A 22,507-nucleotide genomic window follows, 5' to 3' on the forward strand; every position below is an offset into this window, starting at 1 on the left:
AATGGCAACGCTCTGTAAATTGTTTTTATTTACATTCTACTGCAAAATTTTGTAGTTTCGGCATTGCAGAATAATCGACGTTTTTAAAAGATCAAAGATTTATTGAGTTTTTTATTGAGAAAAACAATGAAGATTACTAGAAAACATAAGGCAGAGGTATCTTAAGTTCTATTTTGTGTAAAATAATTATTTTCTTTCAATTTTTCTCATTAAATTAGTATATAAAAGTGATTGCGTCATAGTTGACGCATTGAATGTAAACAATCGAACATGACCATATTTTTAAACTATTTAATTTAATTTTTTTAGCTGTATTTTTAACAAGTCTGTATTTTATTTATAAAAAATTATAATTTTAATTTTGTTTACAGTCCTATAAAACGCCTGAAGAAGAAGGTTTGATCAGTAAGCTGCCAACTAACTTATTGAAAAAGTATGCTGTTTTTTATATTTTATTTATTTCAATTCATAAACAATATATCTAAATTTTAAAATGAAAATTTACGGTATTTTTAGAATTAAGGGTTATAGTGTAGAATCGGACATGGAACCTGTACCTTAGAGTTTATATTGCCTATAGATTTTTTTCCCTATTACTTCCATCTCGATTTTTTATTAATAAATTTTTTTTCTTCTCTTTTTAAGTAATTTTCGGGAATATTTTCGTATTGTGACTACAATCTACAATTGTACTGTATTACTACTACAATCGCAAACTTAATGGATTTCAAATTTATGAAAGAAAATATACAGAGGTTTGTCCTGGGGTGGTTAAAGAGTTATGCCCTTCCAGTTGGTCCCTTTCAGTGAAGTTTTTCCCCCCTTCAGTTTCTCAGGGGCCGTTGCCCATAAGGGGCTAAAACTTGACAAATATTCTGCCTCAGACCATGATAGAGAAATCTTCAATAATTTTCTCTGTTTTCTGTACGACTATAAAAAATTGCCAAAATAGATGTTTTCTATACTAGGGAGCGCTGCTGGCTGTTTACTGCCTATATTTCTGGGTTACTGTTTCCCATGTATTTTGAGGTCATTTGGCTCACAACGTGTTCATTGTGCTTTAAGGTATTCCTTGTATGCATAGTATTTGTTACCTGATGCATTATTTGTGTTTACAGTGAGTTCAAAGTCGAAGTTGTTGTGTAGCTTAACATTTGAAATAAAAGAATTGAATAAAACACTTATTACCTTGTCAACTATTCTCAATTTTAAGCCTAAATGTTAATTAGTAGAATGAGCTTAGTCTTGCAGCTCAATCATGCTAACACTATGTAAGATGGTGCATGGCTTGTAATAACAACAAACAGTAATAAACAAGTAAAAAGAGTTCAAATGAGAACTGTCAAGGAAGGCGAGTTCTTTCTAAATACTTCTATATGTCTACTCGCCGGGATAGCCTGGTCAGTAGGGCGCTGGGCCCATATCCAAGAGGTCGTGGGTTCGATCCTCGCCGACCGAAGACTCCCCGTGTAATAAATGGGGACTGATGCACATTAAATCTGTCAAGTCTCAAAGTCCTCCATGTTCCCACAACAAATCAATACTTCTGGGGGTACTGATCCAGGAGTTTCCTTGTCTTCTGGATTGGTTCAAAATTACAAGGCTACGGAGTTGAACGTTAGTAGTCGTAAACCCATGAAATTGGGTCGGCTGTTCAACGACGGTTATAAAATAAAATATATGTCTACTCATGAGCCCGCTGATGGTGCTCTGGATAGCTCTATCCCTCCCGATCTTGAGGGCATTATTGCAGGAAGTTTCCCAGAATGCCAGAAGAGGGACGGAGGAGTCCTCCATATTTTATGATTTGCAATCTTAATTTTAGAGTTTATTTCAGAAAAGGCTAGCTCGATATCTGAAGTTGATGAGCCAGAAGCCTGGTTTTTTGCAAGAGTGTCAGCAGTTTCATTTGCCGTGAAGGCCCATGTGTGAGGGAATCCACTGTATATATATCCTTTGTTGTGCCGAAAGCACCCTGAGATCTTTTAGAATTACGACACAAGTTCTGCCACCCACTCTAGTCCAGCTGCTCAGATGCTGAATGGCAGTACGGTTATCCGTCAAGACCCAAATATCCGCAGACTGGTTGCTGGAATCAATGCCGCAAGTGTCTCTTTTATTGCCATTAAATCAGCTCTAAACTGCCGATCCATATAAGAGATCCTTCAAAACAACTACCTAATATTTGAAATATTTTGTTCAAATTGAGTCTGGGACTATTTCTGAAAATACTGTTGATATTTTATTACAGTTTAAATGTCAATATTTTTTTGAGGTTGTTAATAGGAAAGTTTAGTTTTAATGTGCAAACTCTGTTACACAAAGCTAGTGGACTAACCTCTGAATTATTTAAACAATTGTAATTGCTGTAAAAAATAATTTTTTTTTAACAACTAGTGAGTTAAGATATCATGATTTATCTGTTTTTCATTTCAAATCATTTAGTGTTAATTGTAATTTTTTAATATCAAATTGTAATGGAAATTATTATAGAGCATGAAGTCAGAAGTAGAGCTAATGCATCTTGAAAGCTTTAGCAATTTGTTGTAGGTCTTAGAAATATTTTTTATTACATGTTATGAAATTTTGATATTATCGAAACTATTTTGAATTGGTATATTCAGTTTATGCCTACTTGATTTTTTTTCTGCCTGTATTCTTTTTTATTATATCCTAATTATTTCCTTTTATTTTCAGGGTCTTTTCAAAACTTGACTTTTCATCTTTTATAAGATGTCCATTTGTTTCTAGGGTAAATCAAAAATTTTTCTTTAAAAAATGTTTGTGTGGTTATTTATTGTTTGTAAAGTTGATTATTTTGTTGATGACAAATATCCGTAGAGCTATTTAAAAATAAGTGTTAATTGGAATCTTATTAATGAAATCGTAGGCTCACCAATTGCTTAACTTTTGATATTATCTTTTTATACAATTATTAACTGTAGTAGACTTTATCTTATCATCCCAACAATACCTATTTTGCTGATGCACCATTGGTACTTACGCATGCAAAGCTATAAAAAAAATTTTAATTGTAAGAAAATTGTGAAAAATTATTGCGGAATGTGTGTTTTTATTTGCATAAAAAAAAAAAAAAAACGAGTTTGAAGTTAGTAAAGTCAAGCATATTTTCCTTGTAATTTTAAGAGATTTTATTTTGTAAAAATACTGTAAATTTTTTGAGTTTTTATATTTGTTATTTTTTTTCCCTTTTTTTTTAAAGAAAAAGAAGTTTGCCAAATAATTCTATTATTGTATTTTTATGCCATAAACTATGTATATAAATTGTAAATGGAATGTCTGCAACAAATATCGTAAAGAATATGTTGTTCCAGAAACTGTATATGGATATCCACTTTTTGATGATAAGGCTAAAAAAATATTTCTATTTTTAAACCACTTTATACTTTACACAATGATTATAAATTCATTATTAAATTTATTTGCACTTTCTTTTATAGTGTATTGTTGTCTAGACATTTAAATTTTTTTCATTTTTATTTTAAAAATATACTCTAAAAAATTTAGTTTAATTCTTCATTTCTTGATTAAGAGAAACATAGTAAAAGCCTGACTATCTGAAATTTAACTAACCAAAAAAGCTCAAGTAACCAGAATTTTTTGAAATTTATAAAAGAATTTTTTTACATGACAGAGCTTGTAATATTAAAAAAAAAATTAAATTTCTTCCTTAAATTTGTTTTAAATGTAAACAAGCATTTTGTATCGAAAGAACCCCCAATTTCATCTCTATACCAAGAATGCAAAAATTTAGGTTTCAAAAGAAAATCATCTCTTAAAGAGATAAGGAAAAATGAATAAAAGAAATAAGTCCAAAAATAGCATTGAATTGCCATAAATCTAAAGTAAAAAAAAAAAGGAAAAATTATTTGGATTGTGTTTTATTATGTTTTGATTTGTGCTTATTTAAAATTTCTTTTATTTACAATGATCACCATACAATTACTGATATCATGCAGAAAAATAAAGCAAACACAGGAATATTGAATACTAAGTAGATATGAATTATATGCAGGTTTATTATATTCCAGTTATTTTTTATATTCGCATTTTTTTATTCATGTTTTTAGGCTATGAAAAATTTTGCTATTGGTTTGTCATATATTTTAGATTTGTTAGTTTTTGAAATGCTTTTTTTTTTTTTTTTTTTTTTAGTGTAGTTTCTTTTTTTCTTGTTGTTTAAATCACAATTTGTAAAAGTCAATTTCATAAATGTTCGGTAAGCTTACAAATGAACTTTAATTGTAAGCCTTCCAAATTAATTTTATCTTACTATTTTTGGTTAAAGCATAATATAATAAATAAGAGTTAAATTACTCAGCCTTTTAAAAAGATGCTATTCAAGTTGTTTTCATTGGATACTACATTGTTGAAACAGTCCATTATTTGTAAATATTTTTTTTAAATTCTTATATTTAGATTTAAATCTTTGTGCACCAATAGTGTAAGGAAAATGTTTCATCTAACTTTAAAGTATAATTGCAATATTTAATTGTTATAAAAAGTATTTGTCAATCTTATGCCAATTATATTAATATGCAATTTATGAAAACTAGAATAATTTATTTTAAGTTTATTTTTGTTTGCATGCATACATGTATGTAAGATGATTAATTTAAGCTAATCAGAAACTTGTTTTTCATAGACTGATCACATAGAGAATTTTGAAAGGACTGGTACTGGAACTTTAAGTGATTTCAGTTTGAGGAAAAATCCAAATGTGACTGATGAAGATATTCAGTAATATATTATTTTATAAAATTCTATTAGTACTAAATTTTTAATGTAAATACTGTAATTAATAGATTTTGATTCATACATTTTGAACAGTGTGTGGTAAATATATCTTTATTGTAATCTTTTAGTGAAAATTTGTTTGCTTTCTTTTTAAATGTTGTAGACACTATTACAATATATTATGTTAAAATAAGAGTTTACTGAATACCATTTCTGAATCTCTTAGAGCAGAAATTTTATTACAAATTTCCCGAGACATTTTTCTTTTAGTAATAATGCCTTTATGACTCTCAGGATGTTGGAGATCTGAAATCTTTCACTCTCCTTTAATTTTATATTTTTTTCTTTCTTTCTTTTGAAAATTGTCTTATTTCTCTTGCAAAAGTTAACAAACTGAACTTGACAATGTCACTAATCAACATCCAAGTTATTTGGGTTACTTTATTGCCATGTTATTTGCACTGTTTATAGCCCGCATGAATTCAAACATCACAGGTCAATTGATAAAGTTGATTAATTCATATACTGTGAATTTTCTCTTCGCTAATTATTTTACAATAAATATTATGTATTTTACATGGGTGTCTCTGGCGTTTAATTTTTGAGAAAGACTAAAAATAAAACACCCAGTTATAATTGTTCTTAAAGTTTCATGTTTGAAAAAGTTTTTTAATCTGCAAAAGAATTAAATTTTAAATTTTTTAGTTTGTTTTTAAAATTAGCTGAATTGAAATCTGGAGTGAATCAAGATTTTTTTTTTATTTGTCTTATATAGAGGAGATTTTTCATTATTGTGGAAGATGTATAACCTCCGTAATCCATGCCAATGATGCGTATCTTTCAAGCATCTTTTTTATTATTTTGTTACAAAACTTTTGAAATGTTTTGACAAATTTTTTTTTCTCAAACATGATTATTTTTATATAATTTTATGAAAAGTATGCTAAGTTGTGTAGAGATATTTAGGAAACTAAAAAAAATTCAAGAATTAGTTTTCTTACATAATAAAATGAGATAAAAAGAACTAAAAGTCGACAGCAACTAGCTTCTTTGCCTTTTTTACTTTTTAAAATTTCAATAAATGCAACTAAAATTTTCAAATCTGTTTTTCAAAGGATTAGAAAAGCTATAACGTGGTTTTTAAACTAAGTATGTTATAAATGCAGGTGTTGAGATTTTTTCTGATCTCAATTTTGTGTGACTCAAGAACTCTAAAGCAGTTAAAAACTTATTTTATATCTATCGATACATATATATACATATTGAATGCAAATAGTATGTAAAATAATGAAGAAGTATTCAAAAAAGAGGGGGGAAAACAGATGAAAAACTGGAGGAAGAGCATCATGGCACTGCTGTACTTATTCTCTGGATGTCAAATGCACTTATTTAGTTATTAGGAAATGCAGAAAAGCATTAGATTTTATATATAGAGAGATTAATGTCTGGTATATATGATTAATATTGCAATTAACTAGCTTAATACAGTCAAACTCGTTTATAACGAGCTCGGATTTAACGAGAATTCGGATTTACCGAGGGAAACGAGAATATTTGGTTGGATCAATGTTAAGTCTATGGAACAGAAGTCACTTTTAACGAGCAAGACCCGGTTTTAGCGAGCAATATTTTTCTGTCTTGCAATCTTTTTTTCAAAATGATAAGAAATGCGCGCGAAATAAAAAAAACCCGTGAACAGAAACTTCAAAGTAAGCTAACAAACTACTATTTTAAATATGTAGATTAATGAAAAAAATAAATGTTTTGGTAAGAATCTTTTCCTTTATTTTTCTTTCCGTTTATTGCTTCTTTCCTTTAAGACTGTAGCGCAACTAGAAATTTTTTGCTGGTTGGGGGGGATAGTTATCATTAAATTAAGACAAGTATTTAATTAAATTAATTAAAGTAAGTAAATATTAATTAAATTTTATGTAAACTCAATAATTTGACCTCCAAACCCCCCACCCCTCTCCTGGTTGCAAGCCTGCCTTAAGGACCCGTTTATTACGAGCACTCGGATTTAACGAGTACATGTTTCGGTCCCTTTGTGCTCGTTATAAACGAGTTCGACTGTAATGAGAATTAGCTCATACTGCAGTAAAATTGTATTAATAATCTGATTTTACTTAATTACGTTTTTTTGCTAATATCTTAGCCTTGTCTTAACCAGTGGCGTAGCTAGGTAACCAAGGGCCCTGGGGCAAATTAAAAAATGGGGCCCCACTGCTATGTAAACTGATTAGGTTTTATCAAATAAAAATATGAAATATACAAATACTTTAAAAATGCTAAGCTACTTAAGCTCTTTTTTGTGCACTGCAGGGCAGGTAATAAAAATATTAAACAGTAGCAACATAAATTACAATTAATACTTGGTGTAGTTTTGGCTAATAAAACGAAATCGAGAAGATTCAAGGGTTTATTATATGAAGGTCGGGCCTACCAACTGACTAAATAACAACTATATTTACAATTTTTTCCTAGCTTTAGTTTTCGCAAAAGTATCAGAGTCTTCGTTTGAAACCAGGCTTGATGCGGTTTTGTTTTCAATTGCTATTAGCGATAAATTTCGGAGTCGAGTTTGGCCCATATTATTTCTTAAATAATTTTTTATTATTTTTAATTTGCTAAATGACCTTTTATCTGCTGCAGAAGTGACAGGAATTGTAAAGAATAATAACATTACTGTAAATACTTCCGTTAGGTCGCATTCTAGCCCTCAATATTTGCTCATTATTTCCTTACATAATTGGTGAACAATCCATGCCTGAGTTAGTTGAGGTAAAACTGGGTGGTAAATATTAATAAATTGAAGTGAAAAACTAGGGCCTATTATATCTGAATATTTTCTTTGGAATTCGTCACACTTTTGTAATAAAGTTGCTTCATCAACATGTAATAAAAATGTTGGTGTTAGAAAATCGAATATATGACAGACTGCACTCATACCAATAAAACGTGTACCTAATTGAGATATTACTGTGTCTAGTACATTATTGAAAATCTCAATTTTAAATATTTTTTCTCGGTTTGGAAATCGGTGATCAGCAGCTAATTCATCAAAATGTTTTTTAACTTTTCTTTGCCTTTTTTCTTGAAAATGGGTATCAATACCATATTTTCTTGCAGTTTCACTGGCTTAGAACTTGAATAATTCGAAATCATTTCTATAAATTTGCAACTTTGCTTTTAGTCTCTGCGAAAACTTTACTCGCCTCGCCCAAATTGATGTCGCATTTTTGTAAAGTTTTGGATGCATAATTGACGTCGTTCAATACACTGTGCATGAATTCGCAAAGCAACGTGAACTCGAAATTTAGCATTTTTGTTTTAATACTCTCTGCTTCACTACGCTCATCTATTTCTGATAATGCTTTGGTAATATCAAAATAACGAAGTTTTATTGCAGATATCGTATTGACCCTACTGGACCATCTAGTCGGATTTAGTTTTTTTAGAGTGGTGTCCGATTCGTCAGTGAATTTTGACAGTAGATCCCAACGTTTGATGCTGCTTCCGAAAAAGTTATACAAATCTTGCAACGTTACGAAAAAAATCTGTGTTTCCACACAACTGCTAACGCCATCATTTATCACCAAATTTAAATTATGAGTGGCACAATGTACGTACTCTGCGCTAGGCTGGATATCCTTAATATGTTTTTGTACACCATTATACACACCACTCATCACACTGGCTCCATCATAGCCTTGCCCCACACATTTTTTAAATCAATATTTTTGTTGATAAATAATGTTGTCACTTGGTTGACTAAATCTACTGCGCCATGTTTGATGGCTGCATGAAAGCCTAGAAACACTTCTTTTACTTCTATATCAATTGGCTGTCCATTTTCCGATCTGGTTATTACTGCATACCTCACAACAATGCTTAGCTGATCTACCTTCGATATGTCCAGTGTCGTATCCATTATGATGGCAAAAAACGGTGACGCTCTAATTTGTTCTAGTAAATGGGTTTCGAGTTTGGTCCCCAAGCTCTCAATCATTTCATTTTGAATTGTTGCACTCAGATATATTGTAGATCCTAAAAACATAAAAAAACGCAATTTCAAAAAAGTCCTGATATTAAACAGTTAATAATTAGTATAAACAAAATAAAACGATAAAAAAAACTTAGAAATAATTATTATTACCCTTGGGCATATCCAAAACTTGCCGCAAAATGTGATCATATCGGGCGACAAGCTCTACAAAGGACAGAAAATTTCCGTGGTATCCTTTTTGACTTAAGTCTTCTTGATGTCCTCTCAAAGCCAAAGAACTCTTTGCTAGGGTAAGTATGATATCGAATAACCTTTGAAGAACCATTTTCCAAAATGATGCTTCTTTGCGAATTTCATTTTCAAGTTCCTTGTCGATAGTGTTAGCATCGTTTTTTTCCCCAAAATTCATACACAGCACATGCTTCCGAATGGCCACTCGAACAACTGTGTTGTTTAATTCTTTCTGATAAATGCTTCCAATCTCGAATTCCCGTACACCAAACATGATTCCTTTGTGAAGCAAATAACCAGCAGGGTTGAGAATAGGCAGCGTCTAGTATTTTGGAATAATACAACCAAACACGATTAACTGGCCCATATTTAGAACACGAAACGTAGTACGATTTTGAAAAACACCTATTGTTCTGGTTGATGTCTGTTGGAAATGGTCCTGAAGGCTGCAAAGGCCCCATATCAAGAATTTGACGTTTTTCGTTATCACTTAATATCTTGTTCGGGAAGTTTCCCAAGTCATAAGAAGAATTGTCGTACACATTTTCGAAAAATGTAGAGGTCTGTGGTTCTTCCAAACCCTCCTCTCTTATGTGTGTCATGCAAACATCATCCACGTTCACATGATCGGCGGCGGAGGTATCTCCAAATGAAATAATTGTCGAATCGTCTTCAGTAGGCTTCTCAACCAACACTGCAGTTACCAAATTATTTGAGTCACTATCAATAGAAATACACTGGTTATCATAAATTAAGGAAAAATCACAAAAATAGCGATAACTCTTTCAAAAGTAAGCCAAACCGTGCAAAATTTGCATATGTTGTCCACTAAGAGTAGCTGAGTAAAATTGCAATATGCAAATTAGTGGCGCTGCACTCGGCTTACGTCATCTGCCTGGAGCATAAAAGTCCAAGTTTGAGAGAAAGCACACAAATTTTACTGTGATTGCGACATTGAAAATCTGAGATAGCCAATTCGTAATAATGACCTCTAGGCATCATTTGCCTGAAGAACTACGATGGAGAGCCATCGGGAGACTAGAGGCAGGGCAGAGTCAATCAGAAGTGGCCAGATGGCTAAATGTGAGTCCATCTGTGGTTCATAGACTTTGGAGGCAATTTCAAACCACAGATTCGGCATCTAGGAGGTTCAGTCAAGGACCAGTGCCGATGACCGATATTTGACATTAAGTGCACGCAGGAATAGAACCGCTACTCCGACACATCTTAGATCCTCTCTTGCTGCAGCCACCGGAAGGTTGGTGTCAACGTCAACTGTGCGCAGAAGGCTCCACGAAGGTGGTCTGTATGCGAGACGACCAGCCATTTGCGTGCCGCTCACATCACGCCATAGGAGAGACCGTTTGCAGTGGGCCCGACAACATGTCCACTGGACGTCAGATCAATGGAGGCCTGTTCTCTTTACGGATGAGTCCAGGTTTAGTCTAGAAAGTGACAGTAGACGTTATTTGATATGGAGAGAACCTGGGACCCGTTATCATCCATCAAACATCCGTGAAAGAGATGCATACGGAAGAGGCAGTGTCTGTGTTTGGGGAGGCATATCCTTAGGAGGGCGCACATACCTCCATGTCTTTCCAAGGGGAACCGTGAATGCTCAGGTTTATCGAGACAACATCCTTGATGCTTATGTGCGCCCATATGCCGGGGCAATTGGTGATTGCTTCCTGTTACAGGACGATAATGCAAGACCACACAGAGCTCGCATTGTTGATGATTATCTTCAACAGGAAACAATTACTCGCATGGAGTGGCCAGCTCGATCCCCGGACTTGAATCCTATCGAGCACGTTTGGGATGCTCTAGGGAGGCGTGTATCTGCCATCAATCCGCCCCCTCAGACCCTTGCCACGCTTGCAACTGCTTTACAAGAGCAATGGCTCTCACTTCCTATTGAACTGATAGACCGCATAATTGAAAGCATCACACATCGCTGTTTGTGCTGTATTGCTTCTAGAGGCAATCATATTCCATATTAAAGGTACTTTTTCTATTGCAAACCGATACTTCCAATTTGTTTATTTTATACATGTGCTAATTTCTATACTACTATTAATGTCTGATAATTTCTTTTTATGTTGTTTAATACCTTACTATGTGTTGTATATTGTGGGTAAGTTTCATAAAATTCCATGTGTAATTTCTTGAGTTATCGCGATTTTTGTGAATTTTCCTTAATTTATGATAACCAGTGTATTTTGGCCAGATGTACTTGCAGAAGGCTGACTAAAAAAACTTGTCAATTTTGGGCAATTTTTGTTTACTATCTTCTCTTTCTTGACGTTGTTTGCGTTTAAATGCATCACTGGGTTTCTTCTTTTTATCCATAATTTCAGTTTTCTAATTTATTTAAATAATACAATATTTATTTAAATAATACAATATTAGATTGTGCTCGAGTAGGTAGGTACTCACTGTTCACTGACAACGTTAAAAGTAAAATAAAAGGAAAGAGAAACACAATGATACGTTACAAGTGTCGTTGGGGAATCCCTGAAAAAAAATTATCACCGTTAGTGTTACCACACTTAACGGTGGAGACTGTAATGGTTGGCAACTGTTTGGTGACCTTTTAAGGCGAACTTGACGCATTTTGTCATCCCGTCGGAGGGATGCGAGAGAGAGAAAGGTAAATGTATGTTTGATATAATCGGGAGAGGGTCTCCTTGGTATTCTAAAAGCTGGCAGCTCTTACTGGAAAATTGACAACACTGCCAACCTACAGAAAGAATTTAGGGGAATTCCCTAGGCACAACTTTTGAATTCCTCTCAACTGAGTTGTCATGATTAAAGTGGGGTTGCAACCAATGGGAGAAATTTCCAAAAGTTCAGTTCGATCGAGATTTCTGGTAAGGATACGAGGGCCCCCTGAGCTTGAGGGCCCTGGGGCACTGCCCCGCCTAGCCCCTTGGTAGCTACGCCACTGGTCTTAACCCTATTCTGTTTCAAATTCTTTTAGAAATTAAAGAATTTAACTCAAATATCAAAAAATATAACCCTTTAATAATTTACTTACTTTTTCAAATTTATAGAAAAATCTCTTTTCTGAACACTGAGCAGTTCATTTTCGTTATATAAGAATGTTGTGAATAAGAGCAACCCACTCTTGCATGGTATTGAATTTTAAGGTTGATAGATAAAGTCTTTTTATTATTATTTTCATTTATTTCTTTTTTTGTAAACTAGAAAATTTTTATCCATCCTAATTCAATTTTTTTTTTAAATTTTATGTTTTGTTAATAAGAGTGATGATAGTGCAAAGAATCAAAGAGAATGTATGCTCCTAATTTTTTTAATAAAAATATATATTTTGCTTCATATTTTTATTTTTCTCTTATTTCATAAATTTGTCTTAACATAAATAGGCTTAATTTCCTAATAAATAATATTTTTATTTAGAGCCTATCTTAATGTGACAAACAATATCACCAAATTGGATTTGTATGGCTGCAAGAACCTTACTGATAAGTAAGTTTAGTAACATGATTCAATTTATAAACTGCTATTTAAATTAAATGTTGAAATTTTTCACTATTTCTATAATTTGTGAAATTTTAAAAGAATAAAAAATTTTTCATTAAAATTGGTAATGACATTAAAAACAGTAGGTTAAATTTGGAATATTTTAATTTCAAATAGATTCTTTTATTTCATTATTTTTTTTCATAATTATTTATTTTATTTTTAAGAAAAAAAATTATTATTATTTTTTTAACCAAAGACATTTTACATAATATTTTTAGAACTTTTTTCTTTGCTATTATTTTGTTTAAGATTTATTTTCCTCTCTTGCAGATCATGTGAAAAGCTTGTAATCTCGTGTTCATCTTTAGTTAAATTAGATATTGGATCTTGTCAGTTTACTGACAAATCTTTGAAGGCCATTAGGTGAGTTTTTTTTTTTTTTTTGTAATTTAAAGGTAATGTTCTTGAAATCTCCAGTGAACAGAAATATTTTAAATCCTACCCAATCGGAGTTCAAAATGAGACTAATTTATTTATTGGTGAATATATTGTGAGCCTTTTTTATATTTATTTAATTTTGAAATGGATATACTAGGTTACATACATAATATATGTTTATTGAAAGTTTAACAATTGGAAAGTAATGGAAGGTGGTCGCTACACAGAGGTGATCTTTCCTGGAGTTTTCACTGTATTACACAAAGCCCTTTGTTTGACTTTCTATCATAGACTATAAAAATTTAATGTATGAATTAGTATGTCATCTGTATACCAGGGAAGATTAATTAATTTAGAAATCAAACAACCCTGCTGGGTTTTCTTAAATTATCTTGTTTGGTTGGAATATAAGACTCATTGTTACTCTAGATCAGTGATTCTCAACCTTTTTTTTGTGGCGGCACACTTTTAATGATTTCGAAATTTGACGGCACAAAATGAAAAAAATTAGTTTAAAAGTTATTTACTTACCCATAATACACTGTGTTAAATAGTTTGTGATAATAATTTTGAATGAGAAATAAAATAATATGTACTACAAAAGCACGTTTATTAAGGGATAAATCATTTCAACCGACTAATTTTTTGTTACTTAGTAACAGCTATTTATTTTTTTGCTAGTTATTGAATGTTAGCTTGTTTTCTATAGTTATTATATGTTCGTTTTTTTTACTTAATTCTTATTTTTTTGTGATTTCTTGTAAACTAGTATTTTTGCTAATTATTAATTGTTAGCTTATTTTTTTTTTTTTAGTTATCCTTTGTTAATTTGTTTTTATAACTATTTGCAGCAAAGCTTACTTTAATGATTAGTTTTTATTTTCGTTTGAAAGTTAATATTTAGCTTGCTTTCCTTTGTCTATTAATAATTTTAATAGTCATTAAATTTCCTACCTATAATTTCAATATTTTTTAAAGTTGTCAAAGACAATTCAAACACTTCCTTCTTGTTCTAACTTATTTTAAGATTGTCTGAGACAAGATTTTTAACCGACAAAGATGTTCACGCTGTGAAAGTATGGAAAAATTATAAAAAGTATATATAAAAAGCATTATAATTCTTATTGCATCATTTCCAATATTTGGCGGCACATTTTAAGAATTTGGCGGCACACAAAAGTGCCGTGGCACAGTGGTTGAGAATCACTGCTCTAGATAGTGTACTTCTAGTAATTTTTTTCTTGTTGCTTAATTGCTGTAATGTTTACAGCAAGTACTGTGGTAATCTTGAATACATCAACATTTCCTGGAATGATAAAATTACTGATGATGGAGTTGCTGCTTTAGCTCAAGGTTGTCGAATTTTGGAGACTTTCATGTGCAAGGGCTGCTCTGTAGTAAGTACAAAATGTCTATCTATTTATGTGTGTAATATATAGAATGTCTCATTAGAGCCTTTGTTTATTAATTCATAGCTTGATATAGATTTCGCTTAATAGATCATAAAATTGATACTCTCTATGCAATGCAAATGCTTGTTAGTTTCTCTTCTGAAGTAAATGTTTTTTTTTTTTTTTTAAATTCATATCTACTACTTTAATTGTTTGAAAGTTCATTTGTATGAATTACTAGAAACCTTTTTGTAAGTAGCCTATCTTCAGTTTGTTTCAGATCTGCTTCTTGAATTGAATGAATATTTAATTGACTAAAGTATTACAATTATTTAAATGAAATGTCTCTATGTAAACATTGTTTGAATTTGCTAAGCCTCTAAATAGGAAAAAATTTAACTGAAGAAAACAAATTATGCAAACATTTTTTCTCAAAACTGATCTTCTGAAATTCTCAAATGGGGCTTCACAGATTATTTAAAATGTGGTACTCAAAATTCTTCATTTATCAAAAATTATCTTCTTATGCTGTAGTTTTTTTGTTACATAGATAAATTCAAAATTATTAAAAGTAAATTGCATGTTAAGTTGTATTTTTAATGAAAGTTTTAAATGTTATGAAAAAGGGCATTTTATGCAGTCATGTTATTAAATTTTTTAATTTCTTTTATGAATAATTATATTAATATTTTACTTAATACTTCTCTTATTTTAAGATTTATAATTTAAAGAAAGAGTTAAAATTTTTGAAATATAATTTGGAAACAAATTTGTTTGGAATTAGATTATGGACTATTTAATTTGTAATTATTTTTTGTTAGGAGGTTTATTGTTGAATTCCTTTCAAATTTTATCGCATTTTAGTAAATTGAATTTCATTAAATGTCATTAGTCAGTGTACGTTTGATATTTTTATCATGACACATTGATTATTCTAAATATTTGTTTGCTAGATTTCAGATGCAGCTCTTCAAAATTTGGCCTTTCTCTGCCCATATATAAAAGTCATCAACTTGGGGTTTATGGTAAGTTCGAATTTTGTTTTACTCTCTTATTACATTCCTCATATTTATGCAGTTTTACATATCTTGAATAAAGTACATAAATTGCAAGCAACTAAGGTCATATATTTACTTTTATTTAAATGCAATAAAGTTATTTTTTATAGGATATAACAGATGAAACTGTGACTTGTATAAGTAATAACTGTATTCTTCTGCAACATTTGTGCTTAGAAAACTGCAGAAACCTAACAGATGCATCTTTGTTTGCACTGGCAAAACGTTGCAAGAATTTGAAGTAAGAGTACTTGTATTTTCGTGTGTGAATGTGAATTATTTGCATAATGAAATATCTAATTTTTTTTTTATAGATTCTAAGAAGTATGCACAATTTTGCAGTTGAATAAAATTACTGAAAAAAGAAAATTAAGACAAAACAAATAATTTTTAAAGAATTAATTCATTGAGATACTTAATATTTTTCTAATTCTGAATTAATATACATGTATGTAATGCCGTGGTTTCTTTTATGCGGGTGTTATGCTCTCAAGCTTTACATCTTTTTGTCATATTTTAGGAAGTTAGTTCATCTTTTGATCTTAATCTAGGAAATTTTCAATATAATTAATTTTTAGGATATTTTTGTAGAATGAAAATTTTTATTTAGATCAAGTTCATCATGTGCAATCTATGTATTGATAACTGAAGCCCCAAAATAAGAGTGTCATACTTTCTTACATACTATATACTTTTTTCTCTCTTTCTTAAGTTGTGTGATCTCTTTAAACAGAATTGACTGCATAAATAATCGTAATGCCGGATGTTACTAAAATCTTACATATTTTCATTTCAGTTTCAAAAAGACATATTTTATTGCACAGTTGAAATTTCTTTTATAAATAAAGATTACATTTACTAACTAGTTAAATATAATTTATATGTGAAGTGAAACTTTTATTATGTGAAAAAGATAATTTAAAAAAATCTCGTCTGTTAGAAAGAGCTAATCTACAAATAAAATATAAATCTTTTTAGGTTTTGTTTTTAAATCCCTTAGTTGCATTTAGCTATTTTATATTTTACGTGTGCTTACATATCGTATGCTGATTAAAAAATATGGCGTGTTGGCAATCTGGAAAGACCTGAACTTTTTAAATAACCTAAGACATTTACAAGCAGATTAAACAGTTTTTTGACAACTGGCATATTTCTATGTAACACATTCTTTTCTTAAATAACTAGCTAACAGTTTAGTGTTCTATTCACTCACATATAGAAACACTGTTTTGTTAAAGCAGCCAAATCTTACTAAGAAATCAGTTTTAGATTAACAGTTCAAGGCTAAATTTAAAATTTATTATACAATTTCTGTATGTCATTCCTATCCTAAAGAGAGGTAGATTAAGATCTTTCTTGTTTAAAAATCTATATCTTATTAAAGTATTATTCTGATTCGAAGAAATGTGTGTGTTATTTAAAAAAAATTATAGAATTTGTTGCTTAGTTAAAATTATTTAGCCTAATTTTATGTTATTTTCTTTAGGATACTGGAAGTTGCTCGCTGTTCTAAATTCACAGATGATGGATTTGAGGCTCTTGCAGCTGTATGGTTACAACTTATTAATTGAAATGCAATTCTTTATTTTTTTTATAAAATATGTTTTTCTAAAAGTTTATTTTTTACCCCTTTTCAGAATTGCCCCTTTCTTGAAAAAATGGATTTGGAAGATTGTGTTTTGGTAAGTTTTATGGAACTTGTTTATTTTCCATATTCTATTAGTTATAACTTTTTGAAAAGTTTATGCCATTATATTTTTATCTCTTGGGATTAACCATCATCAAGTTAACATGTTTTCCCCAATCAGAACTTGCTTTAATAAATACTAAAGCCATACTATTTTTTTATGGCTCTAGTTTTGCATTTTTTTATTTTACTTTTTTAACACTAAAAAGAACTGAACAGTGCTGTAAGTTTGAGGGCCAGTCTTGCCCTTATCAGATTGTTTGTGTGTAGATCAGTTAGACGTTTAAAATATAATCATAATTTAATAAGAAATATATTAGACACTCGGTCATGAAAAGTCTATGATTTGATTAACGAAAATAGATTATCGCTGACTTTCCAACTATACTTACACATTATTTTCTTACATAATTCAGTTTCCTTTTCTCTATGGATAATAAATGAAGATAAGTTGAAATAGTCATGTTTTTTTAATGAAACTGGAGTAGTTAAGTTTCATAGCTGTTCCTCATTTCTACTAAAGGGTACCTTATACCCAAACCTACCTGGATTTATTGGGTACCTACCAAAATAATTTCTCCTCTCATTATTCTAAATATAAAATTCTATGTGTATGTTCTTATAACTTATTATAAGAACATTAACCTTATAATGAAGCTAACTTGTAAATAATTAAATAGGCACTTAAATTGGATCAAATTATGTCAAGTACGAAATACTCAATACTTTAAGCTAGTTATTTTTTGAATTACAAGGCTACAAAAAACGAGAGGGTCCAAAATGACCCCAGCCATCTTTTTAGTGTTGAACTGTCATATCTATTTAATTTTATTTTTGTAAATTGGCGTGTATATCTTCTGTTGAGTCTCATGGCTGTTTCATACTTCTTAGATATTTAAAATTAGTTTTTGTGTTACACTCATATGAGTACTGATTCCATACATCATTAAATAAGTGCTGATTTGACAAATATGATTCTTAAAATTTCCCCTCTTTCTTAGGTTCTGGGCTGTTACTTCAATTTTTTTAGAACATAAGTTGATTACTTTCCTTCAAAAATTTTTTTATCACGATTGTGCTATTCTAAAAGAAATCTTTTGCAGGAGAAATATTTTACAATTTACTGCTGTATGAAATTCATTAAATGTTATTTGAAAAGCTTTTGTACATGTAAAGAACTTTCTGAAAATTTTAAAATATTATCTAAAAACATTTCTTTTGCTGCTCAACTTAAAGTCATCATACTGTTAAAGTGTTTTAAATTTTTTTAAAAAAAATGTTAAAATCCTTAATAAATGTTTTTATTAAGTGTCATTCATAATCTCATTTAGTTTCATTATTAGATTTTCTTTTAAATAATGTAAAGAAATGCTAAATTAGTTTCTCTATGCATAGATAACTGATAAAACTCTGAATTGTCTTGCTACTGGTTGTCCAAGATTGCAAGTACTGGTATGTCCATGCTTATTTTCTGTGAACAATTTAAATTAATGACTTATCTTCTTTAAGTTTATCTTCTGTAAATTTTATTGTCATTCTTTTCTCAATTTTGTATTTACATTACACATATCCTTACTAAGTTGAAAAAAAGCAATCTAAATATAGGTGAAATACTAATTAAATGATAGCAAAGTAGCAAGTTTGTAGTAGTATAAGAAAACTAATGGATTTATTTATTACCAGCATTGAACACCTGATTCGATTCTGAGTTTATGATGATCAATGTTCAACTCCGTCGTCTTGTAATTTCAAACCCAGCCCAGATGACAGGGGAGTTTCTGGATCAAGCACTGGGATAAAACAGCCTTCAAACAGGACATCTTGATAGAACTAACCCGCATTTGCGTTACATAAAGAGGAAAATCATAGAAACCTCCCACATTTTGCCCAATGGCAAAGGGACACTAACTCAAGATCCGTCTATACTGAGGATATTTTATGTCAGTACTGTGTGCAAGCCGGGAACAGAATTCGTATCGACTAGCCACTGCTGGGATACAAACCTGGATCTACACACAGCAGCTCGCTCTACACTCCTGAGCCACTGCAGCTCAAACTAATGGCTTAAAATTTTTAATTAATTAGGTAAGCGGTGCAGAGGCTACTATACTGTAAACATAGCAGTTTATGAAAGAAAAGAGGGCACTTTAAAAATGAAAAATTAAAACAAAAATTAGTTTTAGTACAGAACTTCTTGTACAGATCATTAAATACAGAACTTCTAACAAATGAATTTAAAATTTCTGAGAATTACTATTAGTGAAATTATTTTTAATAGCTTCTAAGTAAATTTTTTATAGTCTATAAAAGATGACTATGATATAAGTTAGAAATTGATTCAATAATTTTTGAATCAGAAGGAAGGCTTCAAACAATTGCTATTCGATAATTTTCATTCAATTTTAAGTTTTGTTTCTGTCATGAAAATTGCCATTTTACTACATTTTTAAAATAATATCCAATATTTTATTCAAACAATTAATATTTGTTAATTTTTTTAGTCCCTTTCTAGCTGTAAGTTGATTACAGATGAAGGTGTCAATCATCTCAGTCAAGGAGCTTGTGCTATATCATCTTTGACTATGCTTGCACTTGACAACCTACCATTTTTGACAGACCAGTGCATTGATTATCTACTTTGCATGAAGAAACTGGAAAAAGTAGAACTGTTTGATTGTGGGCTGATTACTACAAATGGAATGGCCAAACTTGATGTAAGAATAAATTTTCATTGTTATTTTTTGTAATTTTTGAAACAAAAAGCATAATGAAAGTAAACTTTACAACAAATAGAGATATCGTGAAACCATTAACAAGACGTGTTTTGCCTTTAAAATCTTCTGAATTTTTAGCATAACAAAGAGATGCTATTTTTATAGCCAACTATAATCCCTGAATGAATCACATTCAGGGATTTTTAAAATGTTACTTAACATATTCTTCAACTAGTAAGGGTACATTCTTTAATGATTAAGGATAAATTTTATCTTTGACTTGTAATTTTATGATTTTTGGAACATAAAATGCATATAAAAGCGTAGTGGAAAAACCTGCTAAAGTGATATATTTATGAATTTGAAACTTTAAAACATATAGAGATCAGCAAGCTATTTACAAGGCTATAATTTGCTATTAAAGTCATAATTTCTTGTGGAATAAAAATATACTATTTTAGTACCGAACCTGAAATGTGAGTGGTTTATAGTGTTTCTTGACATATTCTTCAACTAGCAAGGGTACATTCTTTAATGGCTAAGGATAAATTTGTAGCAGAACATGTTTAAGTAACATCTTTATGAGTTTGAGAAAGTTATCTTTCAAACAAAGGTATCAGAAATCTATTTACAAGACATGCTTTGTAATGAAAATTCTCGAATTATTTATTAAAATAATTTTGCTGAATAATTAGATTTTTAGTAAGCTATTTTGCAGCTAACCACTACCCCTGAATTTAGATTATTCTTATAAAGACCACTAAACAGAGTCTTTAATTGATAAGGAATGTTCTCTGATGTATTAGGGTATATTTTTTCTCCATTAAGTCCATTGTTTAACAACAATAGGGAAAAATTATGTATTGAAACACAAGATCAAATTTTTTTTAAAATTTTTCCTAAACAGTAGATTATTTGATTAATTTCTCCAAAGCACTGCATAATAATCTCTTGTGAGCCCCACTTAATGGCTTGTTTTGGAACTGCCTTTGAGTAATTTGTGTGGGGATAGTAGTTATCGACAATGTCAACCTTCATCTATGAAAAGGTACCCCAACATAGAACGAGTTATTATGTCTTATATACTTGTGAATTTATTTTTAATAATTGTAATGGTAGTTACGCTACCGTACTCCCCCATTCGAATTTTATCTGTGATAGAATTTGATGAACGGATATCACTAGTTGATTTATTGCTATTTTGTGAGAAAACGGGAACTCTGTGTTAAAATCACCATACTTTTTAATGCTGATTTTGAGGGCTGTATGAAGTTCACGGTCATGGTAGCTCCTGTATTGCCATTAGCAGTCGAGTGTATGCAGGCCGACGCTGTGTGTGATGGAGACTGAGTAGAAACAGTCCGAGGAAGTGAATAAGATCACAATCACATGTAGCAAGTCAACTGTTCAATGGACCATTCATCGAAGTAGTTGAAATCGAAGTGGGAGTTTCTGTCAAGGTAGGCGTTTTCACACCATGTCCGAAAGTCACCAATGGGGGAGTAGTAGTTATCTATGAAAAGGTACCCCACCATAGAATCGAGCTAATATGTCTTATATACTAGTGAATTAGAATTGTATTTTTGTAGTGGTAGACGCACTACAATTTGTATAATTAGTAAAGGTTAAAATTTATATTTAATTAGTAAAGTTTAAAATTCATATTCCCCCCCCCCGCTCATATTTCCCGACGAATCCCGCTTCCAACTGTGTCCTGACGATCATCGAAGACGTGTTTGGAGACGCACAGGGCAGAGGGAAGATCCTGCCTTCACTATTGCAGGCCACACCGGCCCTCAACAAGGCATTATGGTCTGGGGTGCCATTTCCTTTGACAGCCAGACCCCTTTGGTCGTCATTAGAGGTACACTTACTGCACAGCAGTACGTCGACAACATCCTAAGACCTGTTTTGCTACCGTTCCTTTTGCACCGCCCTGTGCTGTTTTTTCAGCAGGACAATGCCAGACCACATAAGGCATGTGTTGCTATGAGCTGTCTGCAAGCATGTCAAACTCTTCCTTGCCTGCCAGATCACCAGATCTCTCTCCCATCAAGCATTTCTGGGATATGATGGGAAGGCGATTGCATCTGGCACGAAATGTTACTGACCTCATTCAACAATTGGATCGAATTTGGCAGGAAATACCGCAAGAGACCATCCGGGAACTTAATCGGTCTATGCCATGCCGTGTGGCAGCTTGTATCCAGGCTAGAGGCGGGTCAACACCTTATTGAACTTGTTACGAACATTAACATTCTGATTACATAAACATTAAACAGTGCAAATATGATTAAGATTGTAATAAAATACATATATTGTAAGAATATATACTTACCTACCAAATGTTGCTCTACTTATTTAATAATGTTTATAGTGTATAAATTAAGAATTCAATGATGAAATATTTTACTTTCAGAACCATCCATCTCAAAAGTTGAAAATACACGCTTTCTACAAACCTATACCAAAAAACAATTTCAATAGTTGGTGTTTCCTCTACTCTGACGTCATCATGGTTGTTATCTTTGTACTGATATTAATATCATGTTTAATTCTGGTCACTTTAACATATGGTTATTTCACTTTTTTCAATTATTTTTCAAGATAAATCTTTTATTGCTTACATTCTTTAAGTCTGTTATTCTCTGTCATTATTAAGTAGAAACTTAATATCGACTCTGTATTATTTAGAGAATCTCTCCCCTATCAAAGGGCTTTGCATTGAACATTTATTT

The 22,507-nt window shown here is 31.0% G+C and overlaps 1 protein-coding gene across 2 annotated transcripts; it reads left to right on the top strand.

Moving 5' to 3' along the window:
• On the top strand, positions 1–22,400 carry LOC107439390 (uncharacterized). 2 transcript variants are annotated; one of them, XM_087153053.1, is made up of 14 exons: positions 1–156; positions 372–433; positions 2,698–2,752; positions 4,667–4,761; positions 12,416–12,484; positions 12,812–12,904; positions 14,190–14,316; positions 15,264–15,335; positions 15,479–15,609; positions 16,855–16,915; positions 17,006–17,050; positions 18,451–18,507; positions 19,557–19,769; positions 22,189–22,400. In XM_087153053.1, exons 1-14 carry the CDS (start codon positions 127–129, stop codon positions 22,378–22,380), a joined length of 1,302 nt encoding a protein of 433 aa, XP_087009179.1. In that variant the 5' UTR covers positions 1–126; the 3' UTR covers positions 22,381–22,400. The 2 variants fall into 2 exon arrangements, with proteins under 2 accessions (XP_087009179.1, XP_087009180.1); XM_087153054.1 differs by lacking the exon at positions 18,451–18,507.
• Positions 22,401–22,507: the final 107 nt, after the last annotated feature.

The sequence above is a fragment of the Parasteatoda tepidariorum genome, chromosome 10 (assembly GCF_982258835.1).
Source record: "Parasteatoda tepidariorum strain Cologne lab strain chromosome 10, Ptep-v5.0, whole genome shotgun sequence".
Classification (NCBI taxonomy): Eukaryota; Metazoa; Arthropoda; class Arachnida; order Araneae; family Theridiidae; genus Parasteatoda; species Parasteatoda tepidariorum.